The sequence below is a fragment of the Salvelinus fontinalis genome, chromosome 1 (genome assembly GCF_029448725.1).
Source record: "Salvelinus fontinalis isolate EN_2023a chromosome 1, ASM2944872v1, whole genome shotgun sequence".
Classification (NCBI taxonomy): domain Eukaryota; kingdom Metazoa; phylum Chordata; class Actinopteri; order Salmoniformes; family Salmonidae; genus Salvelinus; species Salvelinus fontinalis.
This window is the reverse complement of record NC_074665.1, coordinates 48,850,645-48,868,139: the sequence shown is the minus strand read 5'-3', so window position 1 is coordinate 48,868,139 and position 17,495 is coordinate 48,850,645. Positions and strand designations below refer to the sequence as shown.

The following is a 17,495-nucleotide window of genomic DNA, read 5'->3' as shown; positions in this document are numbered from 1 at the left end:
AGACTCAACGATATGACATAGATGCGGAAGGAAAACAGCATAGTGGGTACATTTCTCCGCAACAACTAAGACCGTTGAAGCGTGAGGCTCAATTTCTCTGTTGTTTGCTGCCCTGGCTACCACGCTGTGAACAGCATGAAGCGAACCCATACACGTGCACAGCTCCTGTGTGTAAGTCTTGTATCTCGCTCATCTCAATATCTGCGGTGCTGCTCTTGGCAACGTCATTTCGCTGAGTCTACCTTTAAGGTTATTATAGCTGGTGGAGGGTTGTTAACTTTTGCTGTAACACGCAAGTGAAAGAACTTGTGTACGTTTGACATAAATACATCCCGAGATGTATGCCCATTGGTTGAGAGAGAGGAAGGTGATGATTGCAAGTGTGTACCCCATAGGTTAAACAACAAGCGTAAGGAATATGCATTATTGTGCCGTGCTCATAGTCTAAAAGGTAAATGGGGGAATGACGTTCCACACATGGCAAAGTAGAAAAGAGAACATGAAACAAGACCTATGCTGATGATACCTTTGTATACATTCCCACTATGCCCGAAGAATAGGAAACAGTGTGAATGACGTCGTACTTACTGGGTAAAGTTAAAAAGAGCATTCAGACCAGCCTTACTGATTGAAAATTCGGAAACTACACAGAACAAAAATAGAAATCGCAACATGCAATCATTTCAAAGATTTGACTGAGTTGCAGTTCATAAGGAAATCAGTCAATTCAAATAAATAAATGTGATCCTAATCTATGGATTTCACATGTCTGGGAATACAGATATGCATCTGTTGGTCACAGATACCTTAAAAAAAAGGTAGGGGCGTCGATCAGAAAACCAGTCAGTATCTGGTGTGACCACCATTTGCTGTCGTACACTTTGATACAGAGCATCCCAAACATGCTCAATGGGTGACATGTCTGGTGAGTATGCAGGCTATGGAAGAACTGGGACATTTTCAGCTTCCAGGAATTGTGTGCAGATCCTTGCGACATGGGGCATCATACTGAAACGAGGTGATAGTGGCGGATGAATGGCACAACAATGGGCCTCAGGATCTCGTCACGGTATCTCTGTGCATTCAAACAGCCACCAATAAAATGCAATTATGGTCTTTGTTTGTAGCTTATGCCTGCCTATACCATAACCCCACCTCCACCATGGGGCACTCTATTTACAACGTTAACATCAGCAAACCGCTTGCCCACATGACGCCATACACGTGGTTTGCAGTTGTGAGGCCGGTTGGACATTGGAGGCGGCTTATGGTAGAGAAATGAACATTCAATTCTCTGGCAACAGCTCTGGTGGATATACCTCCAGTCAGCATGCAAGTTGCACGCTCCCTCAAAACTTGAGACATCTGTGGCATTGTGTTGTGTAACAAAACTGCACATTTTAGAGTGGCCTTTTATTGGCCCCAGCACAAGGTGCACCTGTGTAATGATCATGCCGTTTAAGCTTCTTGATATTTCACACCTGTCAGGTGTATGGATTATCTTGGCAAAGGACAAATGCTTACTAACAGGGATGTAAACAAATTTGTGCACAAAATTTGAGAGAAATAAGCTTTTTGTACACATGGAAAATTCTGGGATGTTTTATTTCAGCTCATAAAACATGGGGCCAACACGTTATATTTTTGTTCAGTGTGCATTACTTTTCAAGATTGCTTGTGTCAAAACTGAGAACATTGAGACCAGGTCTTAATCTCAGAAAAAAAGGTGCTTAATGCATAATTAGAAAGGAAAGAGTTTCTTGTCCTTTCCGCCATTTCATCTTTGTTCAGTCCGTGTGGTCAGAGAACAGAGGCCTCTTCTGCGCTCCCCCTCTTCTCCGACATTCCATTTTCCCCTCTATCGTGTTCTTTCCCCCTGTCTTTTCGACAACCCAGTCCATCTTTCTCCATTGTTTTCTCCACCTACAGGATTTCTCTCCTTCGAGTCCTGTCTCCTCGCTCTATCTAATCTCAAACTCCTCCTTTCAGCAGGAACTCATCATGAAGGATTGGAGGTATTGATTTCATTGCTAGGCGCCTCTAAACCCACTAAAAACAATACTTCAGCCCTGACAACAGTTGTTTCTCTGCAGAGGGATTGGTTTCAGCTTAAGTACATTGGAATTTTAGTGGCTCTAATCATTGACCTATAAAAGAACTGGAGACAGCGTCAAAGATGGCTGACTGTTGTTTTCAACGTAATCTACTCAAATTTGCATACGCCGTTTCGTGGTGGCCGCCATCTGCTTTACAGAGCCCATAACGCTTGCGCACTAGCACTTAGTGTGCACTGGAGGTTAGCATGAGCAGCGATGATGTCATCACATTTTCCAAAAACACGGCAGACATCATGGGGACCGACTTCGGCGGAAGTCGTGACACATCAGTTGAATATAAAATGTTAATATCTTCGGCTAGGAGTAAAATATCGTTATCATTCCCAAGAAGACTCAAGTTTGTAATTGCTGCCAAAGGTGCGTCAACAAAGTACTGAGAAAAGGGTCTGAACACTTACATAAATATATTTCAGTTTTGTATTTTTAATACATTTCCAAACATTTCTAAAAACCTGTTTTTGCTTTGTCATAATGGGTTATTGTGTGTAGATTGATGCACTGTATAATCTCTCTTTAGTATACTATTGGTGCACGCTAGTATGAAAATGTGCTGAAAATGTGGAATCAATAGTCAACTGTACAAAATTTGGCACAAGGTACAGTTGAAGTCGGAAGTTTACATGCACTTAGGTTGGAACCATTAAAACTCGTTTTTCAACAACTCCACAAATGTCTTGTTAACAAACTATAGTTTTGGCAAGTCATGACACGAGTCATTTTTCCAACAATTGTTTACAGTCAGATTATTTCACTGTATCACAATTCCAGTGGGTCAGAAGTTTACATACACTAAGTTGACTGTGCCTTTAAACAGCTTGGACAATTACAGAAAAATCTGTCATGGCATAAGAAGCTTTTGATAGGCTAATTGACATCATTTGAGTCAATTGGAGGTGTACCTGTGGATGTATTTCAAGGCCTGCCTTCAAACTCAGTGACTCTTTGCTTGACATCATGGGAAAATCAAAAGAAATCAGCCAAGACCTCAGAAAAAAATGTAGACCTCCACAAGTCTGGTTTATCCTTGGGAGCAATTTCCAAACTCCTGAAGGTACAAAGATCATACTTTTTGAAGAAATGTCCTCTGGTCTGATGAAATAAAAATAGAACTGTTTGGCCATAATGACCATCGTTATGTTTGGAGGGAAAAGGGGGATGCTTGCAAGCCGAAGAACACCATCCCAACCGTTAAGCACATGGGTGGCAGCATCATGTTGTGGGGGTGCTTTGCTGCAGGAGGGACTGGTGCACTTCACAAAATAGATGGCCTCATGAGGAAAATGATGTGGATATATTGAAGCAACATCTCAAGACATCAGTCAGGAAGTTAAAGCTTGGTCGCAAATGGGTCTTCCAAGTGGACAATGACCCCCAAGCATACTTCCAAAGTTGTGGCAAAATGGCTTAAGGACAACAAAGTCAAGGTATTGGAGTGGCCATCACAAAGCCCTGACCTCAATCCTATAGAAAATTTGTGGGCAGAACTGAAAAAGCGCGTGCGCGCAAGGAGGCCTACAAACCCGACTCAGTTACACCAGCTCTGTCAGGAGGAATGGGCCAAATTAACCCAACTTATTGTGGGAAGCTTGTGGAAGGCTACCCGAAACGTTTGACCCAAGTAAAACAATTTAAAGGCAATGCTACCAAATACTAATTGAGTGTATGTAAACTTCTGACCTACTGGGAATGTGATGAAATAAATAAAAGCTGAAGTAAATACTTTTCTCTTCTATTATTCTGACATTTCACATTCTTAAAATAAAGTGGTGATCCTAACTGACCTAAGACAGGGAATTTTTACTAGCATTAAATGTCAGGAGTTTAAATATATTTGGCTAAGGTGAATGTAAACTTCAGACTTCAACTATAGATGTATGTACCCTGAAAATATATAGATATGGACCAACCCCAGTTATGGCCCTTGGGGGGGCGTGGCAGCCACTATAAGAACAAAAGTTTGCCTCTCAGCTACAGATATTCCTGTTAGCTATTGGATCCTCGGGAAAAGCTAGACTACAATAGTTTGTTGTAAATAAAATGCTTGAAGTGTACTACTACTAACCTATCCAGGAGATTCCAGTAGTGTGGGAGTGATGAGTAGGCAGAACGCACAGTGAGCTTTCCTGAATAACTGGACATGCCACATGTGAGCATATTGGTGGCAGCATTTATTATAGGACGACTTGGGAGACTGATGATCTCGCGAACTGTCGAGAATAGACACGCAACTGATCCAAATGGTTGCATAATCAGACCTAGGCTGTATGCCGTCTCCGCATGAAACATGCATTCAAAAAGAGGGCGTTCGAGCGGTTATTCAAATTAGCCTAGTACATCACTGCAGTTTACAGTCTAGACAATAAATGTACTCACTTGACAACAATGTTGTAGCCTAAGTACAATAAATGTTATTGTCTAAAAATGTAGGACTAAATCAATAGAAGAGCTTTGCGTGCCCGGGGACAGCAGAGATCACCATGGAGGAATGCAGATTTCATAATCTGTTAACTTTTGTTTCTTGCTCTTTGACAGGTGAAATATTGATAGCCCTAATATTTAGCTAATGAATGGCCTAATATCTAGCTAATATTTATATTTATTTACTCTATCCTCTCTCTTCCAGCTGTTCCTGTGTTCAATAGGCTATAGGCCACGTACGCATAGGCCAAATGAACTGTCGGGGAAAGTTGAGGATAGAGAGCGCGTTTGTTTGATCACTCCAGCGTTGGGCGGTGATGATAACATTGTGGCACTGACGCATTACAAATGGTTGCCCCGGACAGCCATAGAGATGAGCACAGTGAAAAAGAAGATCCAAATGAATTCACAACCATAAGAAAAATGGTAATCACTTGCAAACCACTTGAGCAATGAGGCAAGCAGTGGCATGCTGTAAAATATGCGCATGCTAAACTGCAGGCGTTTGTTGTTGAATTGTTGCATTTAAATATACGTTTCTATGTATATTATTTTTCAGTACATCTAGGCCACATGGAAGTAGCCTATTATTTTCACTTATCACTATGAAAATGCACTCTCCCTGAAAGCACTGAATGGTCTGTGTTACCGTGCAGTTCATTTCCGGTGGGCAGTATTATGACATGATGAAAGTATTTTCCAATAACAAGAACGCGAGGAGGCAGCATAATAAGTTTAGGCTATTTACTAGATTGTGTAGGTAGAAAACATATCAGTAGGTGACTTTGAACTTCAACACCCACAGTGTGCGCATGGTATATAAGGGAGTGCGCTTAACATGCCCATCACCACTATACCTATTACACAACACTCCTGTATGTATATATGTACTGTATGTATGTACAGTATGCATATGTGTGTATACAGTACCAGTCAAAGGTTTGGACACACCTACTCATTGTAAGGTTCTGTATTTATTTTCTTAGTCAACCTTGTGTTCTGTTTCGCGTTCTCGAACGTAGCCCTGTCTTTCATTTTTGTTCATTGAAATCAATACTCATGGAGAAAAATGTGTAGATTAACATTTATAACTGGTTTCACAAACGAGCTAGGCAAAGGCTTAGTAGAGTCAAAACTAACAATACTTCACAAAGACACAAACAGAATGAACTGAACTATATAATGAGCTGATGAGACCAGGTGAGTAACTAACTCAGGTGAAATCAATGAACAAAAATGAAAGATGGGGCTACGTTCAAGAACACAAAGAAACAGGGCTATGTTCAAGAACACAACGAAACAGAACACAAGGTTGACTAGGAAAATAAATACAGAACCTTAGACTCATTCCAGGGTTTTTCTTTATTTTTACTATTTTCTACATTGTAGAATAATAGTGAAGACATCAAAACTATGAAATACCAAAAAAAGTGTTAAACTTCACCCTGAAGGCCCGGTTTCTTCAAAGTAGCCACCCTTTGCCTTGACAGCTTTGCACTCTCTTGGCATTTTCTCAACCAGCTTCATGAGGTAGTCACCTGGAATGCATTTCTATTAACCAGCGTGCCTTGTTAAATGACAGTCCATTATTTTAATAAATGAAGGTCAGTCAATACGGAACATTTCTTGAACTTTGAAAGTTTCTTCAAGTGCAGTCGCCATCAAGCATTATGATCAAATCAAATGTATTTATTTATATAGCCCTTCGTACATCAGCTGATATCTCAAAGTGCTGTACAGAAACCCAGCCTAAAACCCCAAACAGCAAGCAATGCAGGTGTAGAAGCACGGGGGCTAGGAAAAACTCCCTAGAACACAGGTGTCAAACTCATTCCACGGAGGGCCGAGTGTCTGCGGGTTTTCGCTCCTCCCTTGTACTTGATTGATGGGTTAACATCACTAATTAGTTAGGAACTCCCCACACCTGGTTGTCTAGGGCTTTATTGAAAGGAAAAACCAAAAACCTGCAGACACTAGGCCCTCCGTGGAATGAGTTTGACACCCCTGCCCTAGAAAGTCCAAAACCTGGGAAGAAACCTAGAGAGGAACCAGGCTATGAGGGGTGGCCAGTCCTCTTCTGGCTATGCCGGGTGGAGATTATAACAGAACATGGCCAAGATGTTCAAATGTTTATAAATGACTATGGTCAAAGCATGGTCAAATAATAATAATCACAGTAGTTGTCGAGGGTGCAGCAAGTCAGCACCTCAGGAGTAAATGTCAGTTGGCTTTTCATAGCCGATCATTAAGAGTATCTCTACCGCTCCTGCGGTCTCTAGAGAGTTGAAAACAGCAGGTCTGGGACAGGTAGCACGTCCGGTGAACAGGTCAGGGTTCCATAGCCACAGGCAGAACAGTTGAAACTGGAGCAGCAGCACGGCCAGGTGGAACTGGCTCTCATGAGGACCCCCACAGGAAAGGAAGACCCAGAGTTACCTCTGCTGCAGAGGATAAGTTCATTAGAGTTAACTGCACTTCAGATTGGAGCGCAAATAAATGCTTCACAGAGGTCAAGTAAAAGACCAATCTCAACATCAACTGTTCAGAGGAGACTGTGTGAATCAGGCCTTCATGGTCGACTTGCTGCAAAGAAACCATTTTCTTGGTTACAATCGCCGTGTCTTTGTGAGACGCAAAGTAGGTGAACGGATGATTTCCACGTGTGGTTCCCACCGTGAAGCATGGAGGAGGAGGTGTGATGGTGCTCATGACACTGTCAGTGATGTATTTAGAATTCAAGGCACACTTAACCAGCATGGCTACCACAGCATTCTGCAGCGAAACGCCATCCCATCTGGTTTGTGCTTAGTGGGACTATCATTTGTTTTTTAACAGGACAATGACCCAAAACACACCTTCAGGCTGTGTAAGGGCCATTTGACCAAGGAGAGTGATGGAGTGCTGCATCAGAATACCTGGCCTCCACAATCACCTGACCTCAACCCAATTGAGATGGTTGGGTGAGTTGGACCGCAGAGTGAAGGAAAAGCAGCCAACAAGTGCTCAGCATATGTGGGAACTCCTTCAAGACTGTTGGAAAAGCATTCCTCATGAAGCTGATTAAGAGAATGCCAAGAGTTTGCAAAGCTGTCATCAAGGCAAAGGGTGGCTACTTTGAACAATCTAAAATATATTTTGATTTGTTTAAAACTTTTTTGTTTACTACATGATTCCATATGTGTTATTTTCATAGTTTTGATGTTTTCACTATTATTCTACAATGTAGAAAATAGTCAAAATAAAGAAAAACCCTACTCATTCAAGGGTTATGGTCAGTACAAACCACAGAATGGCGACCTGCCAAACACTTATGGAACTTCTGGACAGATTTTTATTTTTTGCTGGGCCTCTTTACCCAGCTGCGCATCAGTCAAGAGTTAAGAATACTGTGGAATTCACTGTGCCTCGAAAGTCCGCACATATCTTAAGGCTACCATCCTTCTTGGCCACAGGCACAATTTGTATAGGCCACCAAGGCTGTGTTCACACAGGCAGCCCAATCTAGATTTTTAGTGAAAAAAGATGAGAATTGGGCTGCCTGTCTAAACGCAGACTTAGACTACTCCACTGGCTGGTAAACCCCCTGAGCCACCAGTTTGTCCAGAGCCCCATCGATCTTCAGCTGGAGAGTGAAGGGTACTGGGTATGTTTAAAAAAAAACTTAGGTGGCACCTTAGGGTCGATGGCTATGGACACAGGGGCCCCCTGCAAACCCCATGCCCCTGGAAAGCTTCTTATTTCTCCTTTCTAATCAAATCCAAAGTGTTTTGCATGTGATAAACCCCTGTGACCTCGATGGCCAAAGGCTCAAACCAGTCAGGGTCCAGTAAACTGGCACCTGAGCCCTGGATGACGAACAGGAGTAGCCTTCTGTGGTTGCCTCGATAGCTCACAACAACAAAAATCCTACCCCCCACCTCTAACTGGACCTGTGATCATTGCCGTAACACTTCATTGTCTTGCAAAAGCTCGTGTGGCTCATCAGGCTACAATGCATGGTATGTTTCCTCACTAATCAGTGAATATCTAGAGCCTGGGTCAGTCCTCCATTACATGCTCCAGACACAGTTGGAGAAGGACCGGGCCTTCAGGGTGAAGTAGGCTGTGAAGGTGGCATTTTATTGCATTCAATGCATCTTTGCTTATACCTTTTTCAAATGTGATTGTTACTTGTATTTTATTTGGGTCCAAAACAGTGTCATTATTCAAACCATTCCATATATGTATACCACAGGAGGTTGGTGGCAGCTTAATTGGGGAGGATGGGCTCATAGTAACGGCTGGAACAGAGTAAATTGAATGGTTTTGAACTCAAACACATGGTTTCCATGTTTGATACCATTCCATTTACTCCATTCCAGCCATTATTGTGAGCTTTCCTCTCCTCAGCAGCCTCCTGTGATGTATACATTACCATCAACTTCATCCTCAACAGTCAGTAGTTTGTCTTGTCAATTTCAGAGTGTTCAGGTGTGTTGGCAATTGCTAGTAATTGGCCATACCTGATCTTAATTAGTTGATGTCTTGAAAGGTGGTCTGTTTGAACAGTGGGAAAATAAATGCTTGGAAGAGGTAGACATGCTATATACTCTGCGGGAAAGGTTTTTGTTATTTTCATTAAGCTTTTAGCATGGCCTGTGTTTTAACCTCTTTAAACCCATCTGTTTTATAACCCTTAAAATATTTATTCAATTCTGACAATCTTCATCAGTCCAGTTATTATTTTAACGTCTTGATGTGCACGGGATATGACCAGCTCGGTCACACAGGTGGGCATCATCATAACTCTTTGCAGTAGGTAGGGCTGCACTCAGCTCATTTATTTTCACCATTATCAATTTCATTAGCGTCCAAATATTCCAGCCTTTCAATGTACTCCTCCCAGGAGCTATCCTTTTCATCAACAAACTCCGCCATGATAGCGACGACAGAGGAAACTCCACTTTGGCATTTTACGCATGAATCTTCTTCAATTCTAGTCCGTATCCACTTCGTCGCCAGTATTCTGTACGTGACATGAAAGTACAATCCAATAACGAGGAAGCAACAGGGTAAATTTAGGTGATTTGCTAGATTGCAAACGTGACTGCCATGTCGGCAGGTGACTGAACTTCAACACCCACGGTGTGTGCATTCCGTGTGCACTCGTTAACGTGCCTATCAACACTAAATGTAATCCTTAAGAGTCTGATTCACCCGTCTGTCAATCTAAGCAACATAAAACAACCCCCCTCAATCTGTCAGTTTAAAATAGGCGGATGCACCATGAAAAAAAAGAATCTCTGTCAGCCTTCTGCATCTGCGGTGGAAGGTGACATAGCTATAGCAGTGGTTGTCAGACCATGAGGCATCCCGAAAATCGGTCTTCTCACGAAAACGTCTGCAGCGTCCAAATGGTTTGGCCTACAAACTAATATGACCACTCCATGGAACGATGACTCCAACACGTCACGGGACTCCTCTGAGGGTAACACATACACATTAATGGAAGTATAGAGGTAGTTGTGCCAACAATAAGGGGTGAAATGTGTCAAATCAAAATATTTCCTGAACTTTCTTATCTGGCCATATACATTTTTTTGGGGGGGGGGATACCTACAATTGTAAATCAAATACCAAATGATTCAAGGCATGACCATCTTAAAACAATTCCATGTGTTAGCTTAGTAGACCCCCCCCCCGATTAATTTTTTTACTGATGCGTTGATCAGCTGATTGGCAGGTGTACTATAGAACCTTTCTCTAGTGTGAATGCTCGCCAACGTGTATAGTTTATCGTTATCGTCCTTGCTGTGGATGGTCCTTAACACAATTGATTGTGTGAGACAAATTACGACGAATTGACATTCCAAACAATCGCGCACTTTACCTAACGCTCCACTCACTATTCATTTGAATCAGTAAAAAGTGACCTAACGTAGCAGGTACAAAGGAAACACCTGAAAGTGTTGGGGGATTTTTTTTTGAGAGAGATTCTTTTCTGCACTGTTCAACCAATCCAGTAAATGTGGAGGAGGAGTTAAGATGGAGTGTCGCCTTGTTAACGTCCAAAAGCAGAAGTCACATTACAAGCTCTTTTCATTTCCCCAGACAACGTGATGCATCCGTTTTGGCCCTGCCCCGCTGAGGGTGGGTAAAACGAGACGTGCACTTCATGATAGGTCTAAAACCGTTCGTCATAATTACGAGCTGTATTTCATATTTTTGGGGGGTAATTTAAACTTGTTTTTAAATGGGCTAAAAATACATAGCTTAAGTGTCATAGTAACAACAAATTCAGTCATGCCAAATTTTATTTAACCATTTTATTTGGATAAAGGAGGTACGGTAGGGAGGGCACGGCCCCCTAAGCCCGCCCAAAACACTGGACCTGGTTATCAGACTTACTTGGTGGTTTCCAGTCATATTCAGGCCAGCCTCTGACCTCGCCATTCTTGTTGTTTTCTGCCTCCAGCCAATCAGTGAGAGGTTTGAAGTACTGTACCAGTGGCTTGGCGGACATGGTAGGCTCTCCAGTGATCATAGCCATCGCTTCAGGCCAGGGCTTACTAAAACCCAGCTTCATCACGTCACTGCAAAACACAGGAAATGGATGAAACGGTCATTCCAAAAGTTTATCAGAAAGACCGCCTATTTTTCTACAGTCAAACAAATGCTTCAGATGAAACAGTTTATATACACTTCCACATATCTGAACGACAACTTCGAACACATTTACGTCAACGACATTATCACATGAAAAGATTGACAGTGCTTGTCATGGTGATAGAATGCTACTTGTTTTGAGGGTGTACATTACTGACCCTAGAAGCTTCCCTGCCTCTTTGGAGCGGTAGATATCACATTGGTGGAGAGGGCCTACATGCCCGGCGGCGTTACACAGAGCCTGATGAAACTGGAACTGGATGATGAAGCTCACGAAGTACCTGATAGGAAGACACTCCGTCACATGACGTGCCCACTGCATCCCACATACAAATACATACGCTCTGTTTTTATGAATGCCAACTAAATCTATTGATCGACACGGTAAGAGTATCAATAAACGCAATGTAGGCCCACTTGTGTTTTTATGAACAAGACAGAAAAGTGATCAAATGAAAGTTAGGTGGTTTACAGTTGAATGTTTGGTTCACTGTTTTCTGCAAGTGCGTTGCGTCACTGACTTCATCAAACGTTCCTTTAGGGAGGAAGCTAAGAGATTTATCCTAGTTAAAGAGTAATAAACGTCAGACAACGCACCTGACATAGGGCACATTAGCAGGGATGTGGAACTTTGCACCTGGGTCAAAGTCCTGCTCAGTGCGGGCCACAGGTGGACACAAGCCCTGGTACTTCATTCTGGAAGGGACAGACAGTATAAAGAAATTGTATTTTTGTTTTACATAGATGGTGAATAACCCCCTTCTCCATCCTCCCCTAAAAGTATTTTTCTAAATGTTTTACCTAATTGTACTTTACCTCATGTTCCACCATTCCTTGTTGTACTCCTCCTGAGAGATGCGTCCATCAAACACTTTCCACCTCCACTGGTCCATTAAGTAGCCGAAAGGCAGGAAGGCAATTTTGTCCAGGGCGATGCTCATGAGGTAATTGATCATACTCTCTGGAAATGAACAGATACATTCATGTTTAGAGTGGTATAGTGCAATCACAGCATATAGCTAGTTTATTTATGTTCACCACACAGCTTAAAAATGTTTTGTTAATGCTATGGCTGAAGCTGCACTGTCACCACATAACCCTTTTTTTCTGTTTGGCAGAAGGTCTTAGTAGTGAATTGAAAATTGTCAAAAAAAAAATTGTTATTTTCCTCATTTATGAGAGCGAAAAAAATCCGTCCAGAGTCAAAACGATTAATTAGTATGCACTCACCTGGGTTGTCCTCCACCACATCCAGTAAACCAATCTCCTTTAGATGCTTGGGAGTGGCGACGGACAGGGCCAGCACATCCCCAATGGCCTCGTGGAAGCCTGGGTTGGCGCCGTCGCGGAAGGAAGTAGGTTGGTCCTTGTACTGCAGGAAGTACTGCACATGACCCATCTCATGGTGCACGGTGATGAGGTCATCCATGGTTATCACGGTGCACTGTTTGATCCTGGAAATGAAGGATAAGAATTCATCATTTTAATGGCCAAAAGGGGCTGTCATCTTTGTTTTTCATGGGGAATGCAAACACATCTTGAAAGGTAAAAAACAAAGACTATGGGTGGGGGGGGGTAGCTTGGTTGGGACTCAAACCTGCAACCAAGTACATGTCAGTTCCAATAGCCAAGTTATTAGACCAATAGTTCCAAAGCCTTTGACAAAGTTTCTGGCGTTGTAATGTTCTAAGGAAGCTACAGACTCTACGTCCCTCCAAAGTACCTGACGTCTTTGCGGTTGTAGAAGTCCCAGGCGGAGGCATGGCATACCACGTTGCGTCCATCATTGGGTTTCTCTAGCATGGACTTGACCCAGAACTCTGGAGGCATGGGCAATAGCCCCAGAGAAGTGAAGAAGTTGTCTGACTCTTGGAACATCCTGGTGGCATTCCAGCCCTGTGGAGAAAAACCCGAAAAGGTTTTCCTGGTCCGGTCACACGGAAACTCAATAACATACAGCCCTTAAACAAAAAAACCTGCAGTGGTGACTGTCTTCTTACCTTGGCTATCATGGCTGGTGTCGCGTCTACTTGAGTGGCATCGGGGTACGGAATGGCCAAGTCCATGATGCCAGACCAGGTCTGCGCCCACATGTTGCCTGATAGGACAAGAGAAACATGGCTGTGCTGTTTTATCCATGACTAAACGAAATGTTAAAGAGATAAGCTACTGTATATTCCAGCCTTGCACCACCGACGGAGCTCAAACCAGTGGATTTAGATTCAAAGCCAGGTCAATCCCTAGCCTGTCACGGTCCCGTGCAATGCTTCCGAAAGAAAACGAAATCCAGCTGATTCCCCAAAAAACATCCACAAAACAGCAGAACATCAATGTGCAGTGGTCATGCATAACGTAAAATTAGTTTTTGCATTTGGTGCTGAAATCCATGCTGGATTCTGACAGTCTCACCTAGAAGATGGGCAGGGATGGGTCCCTTCAGGTTGATGTGTTTGCCTCCATACTTCCTGTAGAGAGACCTGCGCACGTAGGCGTGCACATTGAGATAGAGGGGCTCCAGCTCCTTCCACAGATGCTCCAGATCCTCTTCAAAGGAGTGGGTCTCGTACAGGGAGCGCCAGAACGCCCCATTGTCAGAATGTCCTACAGTGTGAACAGACAGCATTAGGGTGAGGGGAATTCAGTGCCAGAATAGCACACAAATAATTTGCGGAAACTGACAAGGCTTCCCCCATCACCTATTTTATTTGTGTTAGCACTTAACCTGCCTGCACCAATTAGAAGACAGATGCTGGCAGTTGGGAAGTTGAAATGTCTTTAGGAATGGGTCTGTTTTTTTGAAGACCTTACCGTTAAGAGCGGCAGCTTTGTTGGCCAGTTGCACATATCTCTTGTAGTCCTGTCGCAGTTCTCTGCCAGAGGCATTTCTCCAGCCCTGCCAGGCGAACAACAGCTCATTGTAGTCTCTGGACTCAGCCATGATCTTCTGGAGGTCTGAAACGAGAGAAACCAGAGATGGAGTCAAGACCAGGGCCCGGTTTCCCAAAAGCATCTTAAGACTAAGTTTATCGTAAGAACCTTCATAGGAGCATCATTAAATCTCAGAGCTGTTTCCCAAAACCCTCGTTATTACACTTGCACTTAAACACTTGTAGAACAGCGTCATTAGATACATTAGATACAGAAGATCTCCATTAAAAATAAAATCAAGTTGTTTTTCTGTCTCTGTGACCGCCGATAACTTCAGAACGAAGTTGACTACAAATACAAAGTTGCCAATGTCTTTGCGATTGTTACAAACAAGTGAAGAATACAATTATGCTTCAAATAAAAACAGATGACTGCATTATACACTGTGTATACAAAACATTAAGAACATGACTGACCAGGTGAAAGCCATTATCCCTTATTGATGTCACTTGTTAAATCCACTTCAAATCAGTGTAGATGAAGGGGAGGAGACAGGTTAAAGAAGGATTTCTAAGTCTTGAGACAATTGAGACATGGATTGTGTATGTGTGCCATTCAGAGGGTGAATGGGCAAGGCAAAACATGTGACTTTGAACGGGGTATGGTAGTAGGTGCCAGGTGCACCGGTTTGTGTCAAGTACTGAAACGCTGCTTGGTTTTTCACGCACAACAGTTTCCTGTGTGTATCAAGAATGGTCCACCACCCAAAGGACATCCAGCCAACTTGACACAACTGTTAGAAGCATTGGAGTCAATATGGGCCAGCTTTCGACCCCTTGTAGAGTCCATGCCCCGACAAATTGAGGCTGTTCTGACGGGCAAAAGAGGGGGCTGCAACTCAATATTAGGAAGGTGTTCCTAATGATTGGTATGCATCTCGACTACATGAGTTATAAGACTATAGAATCTATGGTTTTGTCCGAGACCAAGACCCAGTGTATTGGGACCCAAACCAGGACCGCAAGATCAAGACTCCATCTCTGATTCAAATCCCCTGGGAAAGTGGAATTCCTTATGAGTTAGTCATGTCACCTCTTTTGTAAAAAAATTCTCCAGATAGTATTTTTTTTATATTGGATGTAAAAAAAAAAAGAAGAAATATCACATGTACTAATAATACAAAGCAGTTACAGAAATCGACAACAGATGGACCTTTCAATTAGGTAAGTGCTTTAGGGCCCTGAACCAGGCATGGGATTGGGCAAATATATTGTGGGATCTTACCTGGGTCCAGTGGATGGCAGGTCCCATTGGCTCTGCACACCTCAGCCACACTGTACTTGGTCTCCATGTTGGCCAGCAAATTGTTGTACTAAGCGAAAAACAATGACCAACGGCATAAGAACTTGCAGCTGCCCAATGCGGATTCAAGTTTTGTTAATAGGCCTACTTATTAAATCGCTTTAGAATAATTTTACTAAAAGGTCAATATAATGTGTGATTTTTGCTCTTGATTTAGTGTGAGAATAGGGGATCATTTGAAGGTCTTGGGTCAATAAAAGCATTCAGCTAATTCTTACCTCTTTCAGTTCCTCGTTGGGAAGTCCGGCCCTTTCAATGTCACCAAGTTTATTCAAGATACGCTTCACGGCCGCATCCTGGAAGTCTGTGGTGTCATACTTGCGGGCCTCCTTTCCGTAGGTCAGTGTGTGGTTAGACATGTCCAAATTCTTCTGCAGCTGGAGAAGGAGTAAACAACACACTCGTCAAAATTGGTTTGTCCAAGTGCAAGAAATGTGCCAGAAAAGATGCAGGTTGAATCAAGTGTGCTAGTGGTGGGCTAGAACAAAAGCCTGCTCACCCTGTAGCTCCTCCGAACCATGTTTCAGAAATACTGAGAGCAATTTGTGGGTTAGTTGCCTATGTGTACAGTATAAATGAGAGAGATGCTCCATTCAGACACCACAGACAACTGTTACCATGTTCTGCCTGTTCTTCTCATTGATATCAGTGTTGTAGGCCCACGATGCCTCAGTGTAGGCATTCCAGACCACTTCCGCAGTGCTGTTGTACTCCTCCAGGAAATTCTTCGCCTGCACCTCATCTGTAATCATGTCTGGGTATAGAGAGAAAGGAACAAGTAAAGTAGAATGGCTTTCGTAGCTCAAGCTACATGGCTATGTGACCGTGGCCCGATTCTAACTTAAGTGAGTATAGCTTGAATTTGTATGCAAGTTCATCTTTCAATGTCACCATACACAAGTTAAGAGAGAAGTACATATATTTGTATTGATTTTCCCATGTTTCAATGCACATTGTAACAATGAGAGTTCTAAATGTAATGTCCAAACAAGGGAAAAAATACCCATCAATAATCATCATGATCATTAATAATAACGATTACAACAATCACAATAAGAATTGCAGTTTACAATTTCATCAAAGTTAAGTGGATTCAATCAACAAAGACATTCATGACCAACAATTAAGTGTTCATATCGTGATATAGATTTTTGTAACACCATAATTAGTCAGAAAAGGAACATTTAATGAAAAATTCAACAAAATTAATTCAGAAATAAGTATAAATAAACTAAAGATTAATGTACAAACAGAACAAAAAAATCATAGATTTAAGATGGGTTTTACTGAATTTGTCCTAAGCTGAATTGGATATTTTCTTGTTTAAAGTGGATAAAAATTTTTTATCCATTTGCCAAAAGTAGGGGGACAGACTTTCAATGCAAAATTACCATGTTGAAAATTATTATTGAAATATCCATTATTTTATTGAAATATCATCCTCCTTCGGTTAAACCTGTTTACTGGCTCACCAATATCCTCGGGGTAGCCCTCAGGTATGGGTGGAACCCAGTTAAAGTCAGGCCAGCCCAAGGTCTCATTCATTGCTGCATTCTGTTCCTTCAACCATGTGATGATGGGACCAAAGTATTCTATCAGGGAGCTGGCGTCAATCTTGTTTGTCCCGACAGCTTCCTGGAGCACCTGTTCCCAGGGCTTGGATTCTCCAGATTTAAGGACCGCCCTGTAAAAGTCAAGAGGCACCAAGGGAAATGTGTCATGCTTAATTTACTATAACTTTGTATGGTTTAGCATTAGCAAGTCTATGGACAATGCTTTATGATTGATTCAAGTAGGGGGAAAAATATCACACAGTTGAAATTACAGTCTAAAATGTGAAAAACGATGAACCTATTTCTTAGGGTCATTAAGAGATTCAATGGCCATCTTTTGCGTCTCATCTCCTCACTTGATCAGGTAACACCATAGTGTATGTGGCTGTAACAGTATACATACTCTAAAAGTTTTCCCGCCTCCTTGGACTGATAGATGTCACATGTGTGCAGGGGTCCTGTCTGATTGGCTGCCTGACACAGCTTCTTGTGGAACTGGAACTGCAGAATGAAGCTCACAAAGTACCTGCCA

General features: G+C 42.4%; 1 protein-coding gene across 1 annotated transcript in view; it reads right to left on the bottom strand.

Moving 5' to 3' along the window:
* LOC129856823 (angiotensin-converting enzyme-like) overlaps positions 1-17,495 on the bottom strand; it is a 34,775-nt gene that overhangs the window by 1,022 nt on the left and 16,258 nt on the right. The window contains exons 11-24 of the mRNA XM_055924529.1: positions 17,367-17,489; positions 16,883-17,094; positions 16,028-16,164; positions 15,629-15,787; positions 15,333-15,420; positions 13,989-14,132; positions 13,590-13,781; positions 13,181-13,278; positions 12,904-13,076; positions 12,411-12,634; positions 11,997-12,141; positions 11,778-11,876; positions 11,339-11,461; positions 10,923-11,107 (exon numbers count right to left, since the gene is read on the bottom strand). Coding sequence (XP_055780504.1) covers positions 10,923-11,107; positions 11,339-11,461; positions 11,778-11,876; positions 11,997-12,141; positions 12,411-12,634; positions 12,904-13,076; positions 13,181-13,278; positions 13,590-13,781; positions 13,989-14,132; positions 15,333-15,420; positions 15,629-15,787; positions 16,028-16,164; positions 16,883-17,094; positions 17,367-17,489 — 2,102 coding nt within the window. The remainder of the gene's footprint in view (positions 1-10,922; positions 11,108-11,338; positions 11,462-11,777; positions 11,877-11,996; positions 12,142-12,410; positions 12,635-12,903; positions 13,077-13,180; positions 13,279-13,589; positions 13,782-13,988; positions 14,133-15,332; positions 15,421-15,628; positions 15,788-16,027; positions 16,165-16,882; positions 17,095-17,366; positions 17,490-17,495) is intronic.